The sequence below is a fragment of the Patella vulgata genome, chromosome 3 (assembly GCF_932274485.2).
Source record: "Patella vulgata chromosome 3, xgPatVulg1.2, whole genome shotgun sequence".
NCBI classification, from domain to species: Eukaryota; Metazoa; Mollusca; class Gastropoda; family Patellidae; genus Patella; species Patella vulgata.
The window spans coordinates 11,759,147-11,774,723 of record NC_065881.2 but is presented as its reverse complement, the minus strand read 5'-3'; the positions used below and the strand labels follow the sequence as shown (position 1 = coordinate 11,774,723).

The window sequence follows — 15,577 nt, the reverse complement described above, 5'->3', positions numbered from 1 at the left end:
TCTCCAGGTCCTCTGGTTTCCTCCCACTGCTAAAGACCTCTACGCGCAAGCAAATTATTGAAATAAAATTGAACCCTGTGTTAGTCCCGAAATGACCTAGTTAGTGTCGAGTGGACGTTAAACCCCATTTCTCTCTCACCTTCAATTCTTGTTTTATTTTTCAGGTTTCTGCGTTTTCCACGTGGGAGAAGGAACTACATAAGATCGTGTTTGATCCCCGCTATCTACTACTGACGTCGAAGGAGAGGAAGCAAGTGTTCGAACAGTACGTAAAGGAAAGAGCAGAAGAGGAGAGACGTGAAAAACACCGGAAATTACGAGAAAAGAAAGACGCTTTCCGTCAATTGATGGAGGAATCAAAATTACACGGAAAGTAAGAATGAACCAATTTTATTTTATTTTGTAGGATAAAAGTTTTCATTGTCCCCCGCCTTTCGAAGAAAGCAGGGGACTATTAAAATGGGTTCGTCCGTCTGTCTGTCCGTCCGTCTGTCTGTCCGTCACACTTTTTGGGACACAATAACTCTCTTCCTAATTGAGCTAGAATGTTCAAACTTGGTGTATGTGTTTATTAGGTCAATGCCTTGATGGAGTTCGAAGATGAGCATTTTCCGCTTAGGGTAAGCAGAGATAAGCAATTTGATTGGTTGATGCTTTGGGACACGATAACTCTCTTCCTAATTGGGCTAGAATGTTCAAACTTGGTGTATGTGTTGATTAGGTCAATGCCTTGATGGAGTTCGAAGATGAGCATTTTCCGCTTAGGGTAAGCAGAGATAAGCAATTTGATTGGTTGATGCTTTGGGACACGATAACTTTTAATTGAGCTAGAATGTTCAAACTTGGTGTATGTGTTTATTAGGTCAATGCCTTGATGGAGTTCGAAGATGAGCATTTTCCGCTTAGGGTAAGCAGAGATAAGCAATTTGATTGGTTGATACTTTGGGGCACGATAACTCTCTTCCTAATTGAGCTAGAATGTTCAAACTTGGTGTATGTGTTGATTAGGTCAATGCCTTGTTACTGCTAGAGTTATGGCCCTCGATCACTTCAAAAAACCATGTGGATGCTCTAAAGGCTAAAGTTAATATCTGATTGACTTTAAATTTATACACAGTGTTTGAGGTCACGAGGCGAAGAATCCTATTGATTTTCAAAGATTTCTGAGGCCAAAGTTAATATCTGATTGACTTCAGATTGATACACAGAGTTTAAGATCTTGAGACAAACAAGTATATTGATTTTCAATTAATTTTTGTCCCCCGCCTTTCGAAGAAAGCAGGGGACTATTAAAATGGGTTCGTCCGTCCGTCCCACTTTTTGGGACACGATAACTCTCCTTCTAATTGACCTAGAATGTTCAAACTTGGTGTAGGTGTTTATTAGGTCAATGCCTTGATGGAGTTCGAAGATGAGCATTTTCGGTATAGGGTAAGCAGAGATAAGCAATTTGATTGGTTGATGCTTTGGGACACGATAACTTTAGTTCTAATTAAATGAGAGAGATGAAACTTGGTGTATAGTTTCATTACATCAATACCTTGACCAAGTTCGATAATGAGCATTTTCTGCTCTGGTTAAGCAGAGCGATAAGCAATTTGATTGGCCGAGACTTTGGAACACAATAACCCTCCTTCTAATTGAGCTAGAATGTTCAAACTTGGTGTAGGTGTTTATTAGGCCAATGCTTTGATGGAGTATGAAGATAAGCATTTTCTGCTGAGGATAAGCAAAGATAAGCAATTTGATTGGTTGATGCTTTGGGACACGATAACTTTAGTTCCAATTAAGTGAGAGTGATGAAACTAGGTGTATAGTTTCATTACATCAATACCTTGACTAAGTTCGATGATGAGCATTTTTTTGTTTAGGGTAAGCAGAGCGATAAGCAATTTGATTGGCCGAGACTTTGGAACACAATAACCCTCCTTCTAATTGAGCTAGAATGTTCACACTCGGTGTAGGGGTTTATGAGGTCAATGCCTTGATGGAGTGCGAAGATCAGCATTTTCTGCTTAGGGTAAGCAGAGATAAGCAATTTGTTTGGTTGACGCTTTGGAACACGATAACTTTAGTTCTAATTAAGTGAGAGTGATGAAACTTGTTGTATAGTTTCATTACATCAATACCTTGACTAAGTTCGATGATGAGAATTTTCTGCTTAGGCTAACGAGCAATAAGCATTTTGATTGGTCAAACTCTTCTTCTAATTGAGGTAGAATGTTTAAACTTGATGTAGATGTTCGTCTTGACTGAGTTCAACAACTCTTCTTCTAATTGAGGTAGAATGTTTAAACTTGATCTAGATGTTCGTCTTGACTGAGTTCAATGATTAACATATCGAGCTAAAGCTAAGCAGAGATAAGCAATTTCCTGCTTTGGGACAAGATAACTTTGATTCTATCTGATAGAGAGTGATGAAACTTAGTGTATAGTTGATAATCAGTTTGATTGCTTGATACTTTGGAAAAAAATAGATGTGCGATAAATTAATATGTGTCATCTATTTATTTGGGGATTTCGGCGGGGGACATCAGCCTCACTGTTGGCTTGTTCTATTAAAAAAAAATCCTGTTTCCAGCTACTTTTTGGGGTAAAAGATGGAATTGATTCCTCCCAGGAATCGCATGTGCATTGTATCATAACGTCAGTCATTGAGTCAACTGGTGTGGTTTCGATGTCCCAAGTGGACATGGCAAGGAGTAGGGTCGCCTGTCCAACCTCATGGGTTTTCTCCGGGTCCTCCGGTTTCCCCCTACGCGCAAGCGAATTATTGAAATAAAATTAAACCATATGTTAGTCTTGAAATGACCTAGTTTGTGTCTAGTGGAAAATAAACCCGATTTCTCTCTCTCTTCCCAGGAATATTCAGGGATACAACTTCAATAGTGCCTGTGGTCGAATGGGTTAAAGCGTTTGACCAGAAGGTCTGTCATTGAATCAAATGACCTTTTGATTTCCTGCTAGTAGGTGGCAAGGACTAGGGTCATCTGTCCAAACTTGTGTTTCCTCCCACTAATGAAATAAAATTGAACCATATGCTAGTCTCTCTCACACACACTCTTGTTGTCACCTCATTTTTTTATATTTTTTTTAATTGAAACTTTTTTGCAGGTCGTCTTTTAGTGATTTCGCTTCTAAATATGGTAAGGATGATCGTTTTAAAGCGATTGAGAAGATGCGAGAAAGAGAGTCGTTGTTCAGCGATTACACGTCTGATTTACGTCGTAGAGAAAAGGAAGAGAAATCTAGTCAGAAGGAAAAGGTAGGTTTTCACCAGAGTAGTGGTTTGATAGGTTTCTTATTTCCTGGAGAAATTCGAGGATTCAGAGCACTTTTGATTTTTGCTGTTAATAAGATTTATTTCTTTGTTTGATTAAGCTTTGTAGAATTTTTGTTTGTGTAATTTTAGAAAGTCAAGATCTCTTTTCTGAAATTCAACAAAGAAATTGCTCAGACTTGTTTTAACGTTCTTATTGAGATGACCAAAATCAGTTTGGTTCAATTTTCTGATCGTCATTTGAGAGCGTTACTTCTTGACAAATGGTTCCGTTCCGTTTGGTATTTAAAAAGATATAATGTATTAAAAATGGTTTAGTTCTATTCATTATTTACAAATGGTTCAGTTCCGTTTGGTATTTACGAAGGTATAATGTATTGAAAATGATTTAGTTCTATTCATTATTTACGAAGATATGATTCAATGAAAATGGTTTAGTTCTATTCATTATTTACAAATAGTTACAGTTACATTGAAAATTTTTCGGCATCAGACGGCTCCTGTGGATGATATACAGGATGTAGTATACATCCAGTGCCACCTATGATTTTCATTGAAGTCTTTTCAATAGCCTCTTTTTAATCGGAGGGGAAGGGAGGGGCGAATGGTTAGCACGTGCACGCTGTATCATAAGGTCTGTCATTGAGTCAACTGGCCTGGTTTCGATTCCCCGGTTGTATGTGACAATTTAATCGAAGCGGAGAAATTACTCGCTAAAAATTGATTTTATAGGAAAAATGCAATTGACAATCTGCGATTTTAAGAAATTAAAATGGTTGGTTTGAGACCGGTATATTTACGATAATCTTTACTCAATTGCAGTATCCTAAAAACTAGGGATTCACTCAAATGATTTCTGAAGATTATTCACTGAATGTTAGAAATTCTATTTTTCAATCTTTTTATTTGCAGAAGAGATATTTTTTAGCGTTGACCAAAAAAAAGCTGTTGTTTTTTTTTTATTAAGATTGATATTTTCACCTGCTTTATGAATCCTCGAATATTAACCTCCATTTTAAATTATCCACCTTAATCATTCATTCTTGAGTCAAGAATTTTATTTCAATTCAAATATTTAAAAGAAAAAAAAAGTTAACAAGTCGCCTGTGATTCAAATAGGCGGATCCTAATAATGGATAATTCTCAATCTTGTTAAAATACACATCTTAAAAAATTCTCTGGTTACCTCCCCCTGCTAATTACCTCTACATGCAAGCGAATTATTGAAATAAAATAGAACCATGCATTAGTGCCGAAATGACCAAGTTTGTGTTGAGTGGACGTTAAACCCTATTTCTCTCTCTAACAGTTTCTAAACTCTGACCCACTGACTTTTATTAGAGCCAATCAGAATAATCGGTTTGTTTTTGTCCTTAATGTGTGAAGCACACTGACTGCTTTGCCAACAATTCCCAACACAAATTAAAGAACATTTCATGGCATAATTTTCTAGTGTTGAAGTAAGGTTCACACGAATATAATTTTTAACTCCGATCCGACAACCAGTGACAAATCCAGGTGTCACCCCCATCCACTCCACTTTCAATACCAGTATAAAATATCAATTATGTTTATATGAAACATGTAATTTTCCAAATCTTCAGAGGTCCTCTGCAACTGCCTGTCCTACCTTGTGGGTTTTCTCTGGGTCCCCCGGTTTCCTCCAACTGCTAAAGACCCCTACGCGCAATCAAATTATTGAAATAAAATTGAACCATATGTTAGTCCCGAAATGACCTAGTTTGTGTCGAGTGGACAGTGGAGGTTAAACCCCATCTCTCTCTCTCTCTCTCTCTCCCCCATCCCACAAAACAAATCAATACTAAAAACCAATGAAATCGTAAATTTTACTTTCGACCGAGATGAAAGGCCTATCCATTTTAATTAGCGATAGGTAATTTATTTATAAAAAATTAAATTCTTGACAAGAGTCTGATATATTTTTTTGTTCACAGAAAAATGTAAGTATTTGCCATATCTGCAGTTCCTCAATTTATGATCAATTTTATTCACATTTAAACGTCATTAAAAATAAAATTATTAGATTTCTCAGAATGAATCAAATTTTCATAATTTATATTTTCTCATTGATTAATCCATGTATAATTTGATATTTCGTAATGAATATGATAAACCCCTTGTCCGTGTTCAAAATTGTATGTTAATTTATGCATTTATTTTATTTATTATTTTATTTTTTTCATGACTAAATAATTTTATTTCAGAATAGTATAATTTTTGATATTATAATGTTTGTAATTCTATAAAAATTTTGATAAATTGTGTCATACATTGTTGAATGAATTGAATTTGAATGTTGAAAAAACATTAAACATTCTGGAGCACAACACAAAACACAGACATCATTGGCTGTTGCAGACAATTTCACATAACTTGCCTCTTTGTCTGAGCCCATCTTTATTAGCCAGTCGGTGTAGAACAGTAGGACGTTAAACCCCATTTCATTGTCTGTTAAAGATCCTAAAGCATTTATGGAATAATCGTGCTGCCACAAAATGTGCTCCCCCCCCCCCCCATTAATCAAATATGTGACATTAGCAGAAATATCTAACTTCATTGGCCCTGCTAGTGCAGAAATGTAGGATGTAAAAAAACCCATTTCATTGATTCATTAATAGAAATCATGACCATATTTCGGTCTCAATTTACCGTGTTGAAGTGCCTCCAGTTTGTTTCAACTAATCAAATTTTTATTTCAGCTTTTTTGTTTTATAAAATGTAATTTAATAATAACATTTAAAGAAAAATACAATAAGTCGTAAATCTGAATGAACACAATCCAAATGAGATAACGATAGAAAAATTATTTTTGATCAATTTTAAATTAAATTTTTAAATCGAAGACAACATTCCAATATTTCAAATCTAAAGAGAAGAAAAATGAATATGAAAATTTTATTTTTGGGCCGATAAATTTTAAAGCTTTATTTAATTTGATAAAACCAAATATTGTTTTTTTTGTTCTTTTTAGTTCATTTAAGAAATGAATTATTTTTTACACAAAAGAAAACGAAAGTAAAGTAGAATTGTCAACCTGCCCCAAAAAAAAGACAAAAGGCCCAAAAGTAAAGTTGTAAAATTTAAAATGTAGATGATATTTGTAATTTATTTTGGCTTGTGTCCTTTATATCAAGACGACGAGTCGACTCAAATCAGCTCAACTGACAAGTAAACAGGAAGTCACAAAGAATCAGTTACAATGCATTGTGGGACTGACCATAAAGCGTGTTGCGGAACAATTGATCCATGTTATTTGGCTCTGTGCCTGGTATAATGTTTCTACATTCATGTTTTGATATCAGACAAATTAAGCAGACAAAAAGTTTGATCCTTGCATTAAGACGAACATATTGTTGGGGTTTTTCCTTCGAAAAAAAAACAACCAAAAAATCATTAATTTCCAGAGATGTTAATGGAAGCCTGTCTTCTATTTTGCCATTGCCACAAAAAGTTTTAAAAATTCCTAAAAAACAAAAACAAATAGAAATTTCTAAATATTTTGAATCCTTTTTGAAATTTGACCTACCTGTGTATAACGAAATAAGAATTTTCACAAGTTTATTTGTTCAAGCAACAACTGTTATGTATCTTGAATATTTTTTAACCGTCACAGAAGGCTTGTTTCTTCTTCCAAATTGTCAATTTTAGAGAAAAGTAAAAACTCCATTGCTAAATAAAAGCAATATTCAAACTGTCTTGATTAGCCCCGACGGTGCAGAAAAGTAGGAGATTAAATCCCCATTTCATTTGGTCATTCAAAATTAAATCAGTTAAGCCAAAACTAAAGAATGAAAATTCATGATTGTGGGATCTCCAACCTTGACTGTACTGTGATCGTTTTGATTATTATTATTGCAGCATATTTATAGTGTGCCCTTTCATATAAGGTGCTCAGGAACACTTTACAAAGTGGTGATGTAATGATATAGAATTAAAAGCCAATATCTTCACTTGCATTAGTAATGTAACAATGACAATGTTGAATAGCGGCATTATTCAACTGTAATTTTAGTTATATGTGGAATTAATTATTTTTGGCATAACTCAATTTATTTTATATTTTTTTAATCACAATTTTAAAAAAGATTTATTCAGGACATAGAGCCGTTAAAACTGAATTAAAGAGTTAATGCATGGAATCAGTATGACATATTTGTCTGCCTAATTTGTCAGATTTTCTTTGAAATCCTAGAATTTGTAATTATTTAAAAAAATTGAAAATCATTGCATTCAAATCAATTGTTTTATCTTCAACCAATTACATACTTCAGATGATTTTAAAAATCCTTTTTCAATTTATTTCTTTTCATTTATGGGAAAAGTTCTGTCTGTCACCATTTATGAAATTTATGTAAAATCTCTTTTTGAAAAAAACTTAAATAATGAATATATATTTAAAAAAAAGAAGAAATTTTATAAGAAATACTGGAACAAATTTCGAAAAAATTCTATAAAGAAATAGGTGAATTATTTGACTTTTATTGAATTGAGAGTGCCTTAGAGAGCAGCTCATTAGCTACAACACTGAGCTATATACAAATTGATTATCATTATCAATGGAATTTTTTTTATCATTTAGGCTTGTGTCTGGATTACTTGGAAAAATTTCAGATTTTCTTATCAGACATTTGTATCTGAACTACTTTGAAACATTTCAGATTTTCTTATTAGAGATTTTACATAATTTATCTTTCTATTTACCCTTTCTGTCTTACTGTACAATTATGATAATATTAATTAAAGAAGAACAATATTAATTAATTATTTTAATTTCAAACCGTTTTGTTAAATTGTCTTGTTCTATGTCCAAAAAATCATAAAATATAACATGGCTGTCAATTTCACAAAGAAAGCTCTTATTTGTCTTTCAGTGTTAATGTATTTTCTATTTCAGAAATTTTCCCCCAGAACTTTTGTAAATCCATGAAACTAATTTACGATATTTTCTAATTTCAGTTGAAGTCTGATTTTATCAAACTGTTGAAGGAGACGTCCGACATTGATCGTAAATCACGCTGGAGCGAAATCAAGAAAAAGATTAATTCTGATCCGCGCTACGATGCGGTTGATAGTAGTTCCAGACGTGAAGATTGGTTCCGTGATTACGTCAAGACGCTAGATGATGTAAGACACTTTATTTATGATTACCATTCATTCTGATTAAAACACAGGTCCTATTTCGTTTTGTTTTTTATAGTTCAGAATTTTGTTTTACTTGTCTTTACTACACTAGGATCTGAAAGAGTTGGTATAATCCGGGTTTTGGATGATGTGAGGGATTAGCCAATGAACGGTCTGTTACACCGAGTCATTGGTGTGAGTTGCATGGAACTGTGGGTAACCCACTAGAAACATTAACACTGATTGGTTAATCAAATGTCTGAGGTCATAGGGTCAAAAGCTGCACGTATGATCTCTGATGCGACCTCCCACTACAGGAGATGAATTTAAAGAGCTTCGTTTGTTTTCAAATCCATTATATCAATATTGGATATACTCACATTGTACTCAAAAATAAAACCCAACTCAAAGACTGACAAGTTAACGCCTTACAAAAAGTCCAACCTCGTGGGTTTTTCTCCAGTTCTCCGGTTTCCCTCTTTCCTCCCACTGCCAAAGAAATCTACCTGCAAGCGAATTATTGAAATAAAATTAAACCATATATTAGTCCCTTAATGACCTAGTTTGTGTCGAGTGGACGTTAATCCCCATTTCTCTCTCTCTTCCTTACATAAAGTACAACCGATGGCTGGAAGAATCCCTTTACAGTGTTAACACAGTTTATACTTGATTGTAGCCCAAAATGGAAATTTTCGTGGATTCTGACTGGTTGAAGAGTTATGTCGAATGAGTGTAACAGTCCTCTAAATTTCATGGGGCGACTCACTTGAATGAATATATCCCAAGCACATCAAAATTATAGGAAATCTTTATGAAATCTTGCTATACCATCCAAAATCAAGTATTCCGACCCATACCCCATGTAAATTTTTGATTTTCGTTGTTCGAAGTACATGTAATCAATAATTGTCTGTTTTTTTATTTTTGTTATATCAGGATTCAGACGATGATGGCAGAAAAGAAAAACAGAAACAGGACAGAATCCGTGAAAGTATCCGTAAACGTGAAGAGGAAGTCCAAGAATCACTATCCTCGTCTCTCCGTGATCGTGATAAGGGGAGAGAACAACATAAAAAAGACGAGGCGATACAACATTTTAACGCTCTTCTTGCTGATCTGGTATGTTTAAATAAACTCCATTTGTATCCATTTTGGGGTGGGGTGTGGGAATAGTTAGTCCTAAAATGACCTAGTTTATGTCGAGTGGATGTTAAACCCCATTCCTCTCCTCCTCTTCCTATCCCTCTTGACAATATGTGCCAATTAGAGATTGTAAAGATACTTAAAATCCCTCGTATTTGATTTAAACTCTTGGCTAATTTTTATAAATATTATTTTTACTTGTAGGTTCGTAATTCAGAAGCGTCGTGGCGTGATACAAGAAAGCAGTTACGTAAAGATCATAGATGGGATTTGGCTGAACAAATCGAACGAAGTGAAAAGGAGAAATTATTTGATGAACACGTCGAAAATTTAAACAAAAGAAATCGTGAAATGTTTCACAAACTGCTTGATGAAACAGAGGTAAGGCTGAATATATATTCTAGAAAAATTTGAATTCGCAAGGCAGAAATGAAATGAAATGGAGTTTTAACGTCCTGGGCTAATGAAGATGGGCATGCGCCATGCAGTGTGCTATGAAGGAAATTTTGCCTGAACAATTCCATCAGTCAGGTGTTCTTTTACGTGCATGCCAATGTGTACACTGGACCTCGGTTTTTCCATCCGAACGACTATACGTTGTCCTTTGCCAGGTTCTCTGTTCTACAAACCTTGCCAGTGGGAACCACGCAGGAAAATCCTGATGAACTTTGTCGACAATGCAGGGATTGAGCCAAGGTCTTACTCACTGTAGCACCGCTGTCTTGGCAAAAGTTACCTCATAGCATCATAAGGATGACCGTCTCTATTAGCCCAGTTTGAACTGAAAAAAAGGACAGTAATTCCCATTTCATTTTCCATAATAAATTCTAAAATTTCCAAAACTTAATGACCACAACCATTTGATGTTTTGTTTTTAAGAGGGGCGAAATAATGTCAAAACAAAAATGATTGGTTGCCCTAAAAAAGATCTTTAAGTTTTGAAATTTTTAACAAAATTCAGTTTGCAAGACTCAAGTTTTTTTATAATGACTCCGAAAATCTAATGCATATATGTACATGTATACACATTGGCATGTAGGTAAAAGACACCTTGACGGTTAAAATTCGATAAGCACTGTCCAGGTAAAATATTGTGCAGATCATACGATAAACTATTCCTTTCTGTTAAAGTACACATGGCTGTCAACTGAAATTTATTATTTTTTTTGACTTGTTGATGTATTTTAATTGACTAGTTGATGTATTTTAATTGACTAGTTGATGTATTTTAATTGACTTGTTGATATTATATTTAAATAGATCAGTTTAAATGCTAGTTGGAAAGAGGTCAAGAAAATTATAAAAGAAGATCCAAGATCCTCAAAATTCTCTTCAAGTGACCGGGTAAGTTGCATGTTTATAAAGTACCATATGTTAGTCGCAAAATAAACAAAATATGTTGATATTCAAATCTTCACCATCTCTTTTAGCCAGTTAATTAACTTCTATGCCTAAGAAGCTTCTGAGGAAGCAGTGCCGGGGTTGCTCATGATGAGGGGGGTTGGGTGGTCCAAATCCTAACCTCTTGTCATCAGTCAAGTGATGTGGTTTTTATTCCCCTGTCCTCAAGTTCCCTCCCACTGCTAAAGATCCTTATGCACACGCAAGCGAATTACTGAAATAAATTTTTTTAACCAACGTTAGTCCCGAAATGATCTAGGTTGTGTCGAGTGGATGTTAAACCGCAGTTCTCTCTCTTTCTCTTCTCTCTCAACTCATGATTATATCCATTAACATTATAAGTTCCTGTTGTCGAAACTTGAATTTGAGTTGTTACTGCAAAAAAAGTCATGTTATTAGTGGTCTAAAATTGTGCTTTACCTAACCTCTTAGGTTTCCTCACAGTTTCCTACATGCAGGGTACCATATTTTAGTCCCAAAATGACATAGTTTGCATTGAGAGGATGCTTAACCCCTGTCTCTTTCATCCCCTGGTTAGGAAACATGTTGGCGTTAAATTTTACTTGTCAGTGTGTTTTCATTCACTTTTAATATGGACAATTTAGTTTGACATGGGCAAATTTTAGAATAAATTTTATATTTTTAGAGTAAATTATATATTTTTAGAATAAATTTTACATTTTTAGAATAAATTTTACATTTTGAAAATAAATTTTACATTTTGAAAATAAATTTTACATTTTGAAAATAAATTTTATATTTTTTCTATATTTATTTTAGAAGCGAGAAAAGGAGTTTTTAGAATATCAACATGAGAAGTTTGTACAAGCGAAGACTAACTTCCGTGAATTGTTGAAAGAAAATAAACTCATTACATATAAGTAAGTTAATATTCGATTGACTTTAAATTTATACAGTGTTTAACATCTCTTGAGACAAAGAAGCATATCACTGTCTGTACATATGTCACCACTGTATTGTAAACATAAGATTTAACTATTTTATATGTTTGGAGAGAACTTATATAGGCCTTGCCTGTTGTTCAATCCAATTCAGTTTATTGAATAAAATATTGTTTAAACTAAATTTCTAATAACCTGAAGTGTTAAATACTTGATATGAAATGTTTTGTATATTAAACATTAGTATTGGGCAGAACACTAAGTAAAACAAATTCTAATGATTTCTGATAATTACTTAATCAATTGAAACTTGTAAATGCTTTCCATATCAACAAAAGAAAAAATATACGACAACCCTTGTGGACTGCCCTGACGACTTAGCTTCTATAGGCTTATGTCTCATTGCCTGGCCACCTATCTTTTCCAAATACATCCTACTCATTTCGTTAAAATTTGGAGGTCCCAGGTGTTAGCCAGAAAGTTCCTCAGGATTTTCCAGCCTTCCTTCCTGTTGTCGAAATAAGAGTAGGCCGTAGCGCTGCTGTCCAGGCAAAATTCCCCTAATAGCACACTGTATAGCAAATGCCTAGTCAGAGCAGAACAGTGGGGCGTTATACCTCATTTCATTTCGTTTCCCTTGTCAGTGGTGCAGGACTTTTATCCTGGCAAGAAAAATGTCTTGTTGTTTGGATGGGGTGAAAAATATGAGGCCATAGCACAAGGCATGAAGTATGCGTATAATCATTAGCCCTGGTGGTGCAGAAAAATAGGACGCTAAACCCCATTACATTTCTTTCAAATAGGATGGTGTACTTCATAGTGATTTACAAATTTTCAATGTAATGAATTTGGCTATCTTGATGATATTTAGTTGTATATTATTTCTCATTTTTTTTTTTTTTTTTTTTAGGTCAAAGAAAATGATAGAAGAAAGTGATAATCATTTTAAAGATATTATAACTATATTAGAGGTAATTTATCATTATTAGTGGAGGGTCTAGTGGTTTTAACGAGTGCACATGACATCATAAGGTCTGTCATTAAGTCGAGTCAAGTGACATGGTTTTGATTCCTGGCTTGTACGTCACAAGGAGTATGATTGATGAACCAACCTTGTGGGTTTCCTCCCACTGCTAAAGACCCCCAATCGCAAGAGAATTATTGAAGTAAAATTGAACCATGTGTTAGTCCTGAAATGACCGAATTTGTGCAGAGTGGACATTAAACCCCATATCTCTCTCTCTTGATCACTTGAGCCCCAGTAGATCAAGTTACCATCTGATTGCTTTGCAATATATACATGGTATTTATGATCATAATTTGAAAATGCATGTTGATTTCTGATTAGGCCATTCAGAGTCATAGCCCTTGATCTCTTTTCCGAGATTATTTTCAGTAGTAATTTATTTCCAATATTATTTCAGAATGACCAGAGATACTTGGTGCTGTCCTGTGATGAAAATGAACGAAATAAGATATTGATGTCATATATTGAAGACCTCGAGAGAAAAGGTGTTCCCCCACCTCCGACTGCATCAGAACCATCCCGCAGATCAACAAAATAATGGAATCATCGTCTAAGGGATATCGTTTTAACAAGTTATTGTAAATATTTATATATATATTGTCCAATCATTGTGTGTCACATGACTAGTGATTGTATGTCACATGACCAGTGATTGTATGTCACATGACCAGTGTTAAGATTTAATCTCACTTGGTTTTTTTTCTCATACGAATCATTTTATTTCATTTTACATTATCTCATTTGATACCATGCGACAAATCATTGTTATACACATATTAACACACTGTATAAATCATTGTTATCCAGTCCTTTAGTAACCAATATAAAGCTGAATGGATAAGACTAATTTGTAACACTACTCATTGTCTCTGTTATCCAGTCCTTTAGTAACCAATATAAAGCTGAATGGATACAACTAATTTATAACTTTACTCATTGTCTCTGTTATCTAGGGTTTTTTTTGTAACACTGGACTGCAATACAAATGAGCATGTAGTCTTTGTTATCCAGAATAATTGGCCTTTAGCATATTCAGCTAACAAAATGCATTTAGTGGCCTTGATGGTTCTATAGCCTTGTTTAGTAGGTCTTTAAGAAGTATTGCTAGCACTAATAGCAGTTCTGTCTAGTTTTTCCAGTTGCTAATAGTTGTATCACTAGTACTTAAAGTGGCATTATGTTCCCTTGTTCAACATTGGTCTCCACAAGGCAAAGTTTGGGTATGATGCTTCAGTACTTACTGAACTTTGGTTCATGATAGGGTGGCCCATGTACTCACAAAAATACAGTCCACCGCTGATAGTTCGAGACTACCACTGAAGCGAGACCAACTTTCTGACAGTATGATACTATAAATAGCCATGGCACGTGCAATTCTCTACAAATCTATCAACTATTACAGCCGTAAAAAATTTATTGTCGACGATTTTGGATAGCAGTTAAATTAAGCTTCTTGGTTATTACAGCAGATTTAGAAATTACGTTCGTTTCATTTTTTAAATCGCTTTATCATTGACTGTACCGTTAAGAGCGGCATCTTTTGGTTTAGTACAAATAATATATCTGAATCACTCGGGTTAGGCAGGAACATGATACTAGCAGTAGTTTCATTTTACTTTTACAAGCTTCTTAAAACGATTGTTGAGCTACCTAACGTGCTTATTTCTAAATTCAATTTCTTGTTCTAGCTTTCTGGTACGTTTCGTAAAAAAGTAGTCTTGATTATCCCGACCTGTCAATCAGACGTAGAATGGTCGATAGACTGGTTAAGCGAGACTAATTTCAAAACAAGGGCACGTAACCTATCTTTTACTCAAAAGTGTCTGGATGTTATGGACGACTCTTGGAACCAGTTTTCAGTCTATTATTTATACATGATTAATGGTCATAGCTTATTAAGTACAACATGATCGTTTATTTAGTGACTATAATTGTGTGAAACTGATTTGAGGCTTGGCATATATATAAATATTGTGGCGTAATTGTCGAGATATATGGAGATATTTATTTATGGTGGGTCACCCTATTCATGATAACAGACTGTGTAGCTAATGGAACATGATGTTCAAGTCTACTAAACTTGAGGTCAATTCCTTATTAAAACAAGGCTGCTTAATAAAGTGTATATTATTTATGTAATACCAACCATCTTTATGTTTGAATAGCTTTTATTTCACATCTATAACCTTATACCAGTGGTTACAGTGTGTTCCCTAGCGATCATGTAGTCTAGTTTGTAATACCAACCAGCTTTACGATTGGATAGTTTTTATGTCAATTCTATAACATAACACCAGTGGGTATGGTGTGTTCCCTATTAAATATGGCCTGGTTTTTTTTTTAAAAAATGTAGCTATGATCATGTAGTCTAGTTTGTCACAATAGAGCTTTAATTAGGATTGTTTCTAATTTGGCTTTGATCATACTTTAAATAGAAGAATAGAATCGGACAACTTTAAGAATTTTTGAGCATACCAGAATATTCGTAAAGAAGTCAAAGTGCTGAGATTTGTTGAATCGAGAATGACGTCATGGGATGTACGTGTGTATTGGAGAGCTTTTATATTTGTTGAGAAGAATGCTGTATAAAAATGTGTTGAATATTTTAAACGTGCTAATATTATTTCGTCTCATTTGCATATTTTATTATTACACATCAAAATAAACTAGTGTACATTTCAA

At 34.2% G+C, this 15,577-nt stretch overlaps 2 protein-coding genes across 2 annotated transcripts in view; both read left to right on the top strand.

The window, feature by feature from the left end:
• The window catches only part of LOC126816148 (transcription elongation regulator 1), a 22,549-nt gene extending 14,286 nt beyond the window's left edge, over positions 1-8,263 (top strand). Inside the window, exons 13-15 of the mRNA XM_050542373.2 lie at positions 165-373; positions 3,115-3,265; positions 6,436-8,263. Coding sequence (XP_050398330.1) covers positions 165-373; positions 3,115-3,265; positions 6,436-6,597 — 522 coding nt within the window. The 3' untranslated portion in view covers positions 6,598-8,263. The remainder of the gene's footprint in view (positions 1-164; positions 374-3,114; positions 3,266-6,435) is intronic.
• Positions 8,255-15,577, top strand: LOC130010429 (transcription elongation regulator 1-like; the record flags this gene model as incomplete). Its single annotated transcript, XM_050542375.2, has 7 exons — positions 8,255-8,425; positions 9,359-9,541; positions 9,770-9,946; positions 10,826-10,909; positions 11,747-11,847; positions 12,779-12,839; positions 13,293-15,577. Coding segments are annotated over 7 exons (918 nt in total), but the record flags the coding sequence as incomplete, so codon positions are not given.